The 1,925-nt window shown below is 39.1% G+C and overlaps 1 protein-coding gene across 1 annotated transcript; it reads left to right on the top strand.

Moving 5' to 3' along the window:
• Positions 1–457: 457 nt before the first annotated feature.
• LOC147293731 (transcription factor MYB24-like) lies at positions 458–1,616 on the top strand. The gene is made up of 3 exons (XM_086231433.1): positions 458–614; positions 888–1,017; positions 1,118–1,616. Exons 1-3 carry the CDS (start codon positions 458–460, stop codon positions 1,614–1,616), a joined length of 786 nt encoding a protein of 261 aa, XP_086087559.1.
• The last annotated feature ends 309 nt before the right edge of the window (positions 1,617–1,925 follow it).

Raw genomic sequence — 1,925 nt, 5'->3', positions numbered from 1 at the left:
TCAATATGATATTGAGCCTCTCTACTCAAGACTTTGGGTTGGATGTTTCAATTTTTACAGCATGATCCAAATATTTTATTGAACATCCTCATCTTTATGCTGCTTGATTGAAACATTGCAGCCACTTGATCATTTTGGTGTTAAATCACACATCAAAGGTGAGGACTTAAAGGATCATAAAAAGACAAAAAGAAGTGATGGAACAATCTCAGACCATTGTGGCAGATTGTTTTTGTCATTTCAGATTTGATGATGGTATATATTTCTGAGAGATCAGTGGAGAGCATTGGGGGGATTTGACAATGACAGTAAATTGACTGATGGACCAAAGTAGGGGATTATGCTGCTGATATATATATGCAACAAACACTAGCAAAAATAGCCATAGGATTTGGAAGACAAACTTTCCAAGCTAAGCATTACCTAAGCATCACATAATAGTTCTGCTTAATTTCACATGTATTGGGGGATGATGGCAGGTCATATGGGTTGGGGTATAATAGAAGAGGAGGGTTGGAGAAAGGGACCTTGGACTGCTGAGGAAGATAGATTGCTTATTGAGTATGTAAGAGTTCATGGTGAAGGAAGATGGAACTCTGTGGCTAGACTTGCAGGTATGCAGTTCAACCCCCTATATATATTAGACCTTCAAAATATGTACCAACTTAATTGCAGCTTGATTCTTGATTTGCTAAGGGATTAAAAGTGTGCAGGCATACAATTGTACCCTTTGCTAGTCTGCTTGTGTATAAGGGGCCATTCTTGTCCTGTTACCAACTAGTTATGGCTAAGACATTACTAGGACTATTTCCTATTGTCTTGGCCATTTTTCTTATGTATGCATTGAATGAATGGGACTAAAAATGTTTTGTTTGCTGGTTATATAGGACTGAAGAGGAATGGAAAGAGCTGCAGACTGAGGTGGGTGAATTATTTGAGGCCAGACCTCAAGAGGGGGCAGATAACCCCACATGAAGAGAGCATAATTCTAGAGCTACATGCTAGATGGGGGAACAGGTAAATTTTTAGTTTTATTAATTAGTTTAATCTTTTCCTATAATGTTGAGCTTATTTGATAATATGCTAAAGGCTTAATTGCTGTATTAAACAAATTCAGATGGTCAACAATTGCAAGAAGTTTGCCTGGAAGGACTGACAATGAGATCAAGAACTACTGGAGGACCCATTTCAAGAAAAAGGCCAAAGTGCCTTCTGATGCCTCTGAAAAGGCAAAAACTCACCACTTAAGGCGGCAACAGTTTCGCCATCATCAGCAACCGCAGCAGCAGCAGCAGCAACTGATTAACCAAGCAGACATGAAAAGAATCATGGCCTTGTTGGATGAAACTGACACTAAAATCCCATCCTGGCCTCAAGTGAAGCAAGATATGGAGACTACTAGTACTATTGCATACCCTCACACAGCTGATCATCAGGAGCAAGGCTTCTTCCATTCCATGCTAAATGGCAATGTGTATGTGCCTGAAGCCTCCAATGAGGACAATTTTCTGTGGGATGGTTTGTGGAACTTGGATGATGTGCATGGCAATTTTGGCTCATCAGCATGTGCAACAGGCAAAGCTAGTTTTCACAACTTGGTGGTTCCCTTCTGTTGAATTTGAGCAGCTTTGATTTTGTTAATATAATCTTAATTACTATTGTCATCAAACTGATCCAAGGCTCTCAAAGCCAGAGCTCTTTAATGATTCAAGTGGTCTGAATTTGGGTTGTAAATTATGGAACCCAAGCTAGCTACTTATTTACCTTATGCATCTTAAATAAATGGTCCACTTTCATTTGCATGAGAAATGTAATTCATTGGAAGCTGTTTAACTTAATTGTATCAGTACCACCAGACACTCTTGGAAATCAAGATGTCATTAGCTCAGTTTCTTCCTTGTCCTTACTGAAAACCAAACAGAAGA

Source organism: Dryas octopetala, chromosome 2 (genome assembly GCF_963921425.1).
Source record: "Dryas octopetala chromosome 2, drDryOcto1.1, whole genome shotgun sequence".
Classification (NCBI taxonomy): Eukaryota; Viridiplantae; Streptophyta; class Magnoliopsida; order Rosales; family Rosaceae; genus Dryas; species Dryas octopetala.
Note: the sequence above shows the minus strand (reverse complement) of the source record. Positions and strands in the feature narration are given on the sequence as shown.

Bases quoted from the DNA above. Each gene is read 5' to 3' on its own strand.
- LOC147293731 (XM_086231433.1), top strand. From the start codon at position 458: ATGTATTGGGGGATGATGGCAGGTCATATGGGTTGGGGTATAATAGAA. The intron at 615-887 runs GTATGCAGTTCA...CTGGTTATATAG, and splicing joins CTCTGTGGCTAGACTTGCAG to GACTGAAGAGGAATGGAAAG. The intron at 1,018-1,117 runs GTAAATTTTTAG...AAACAAATTCAG, and splicing joins CATGCTAGATGGGGGAACAG to ATGGTCAACAATTGCAAGAA.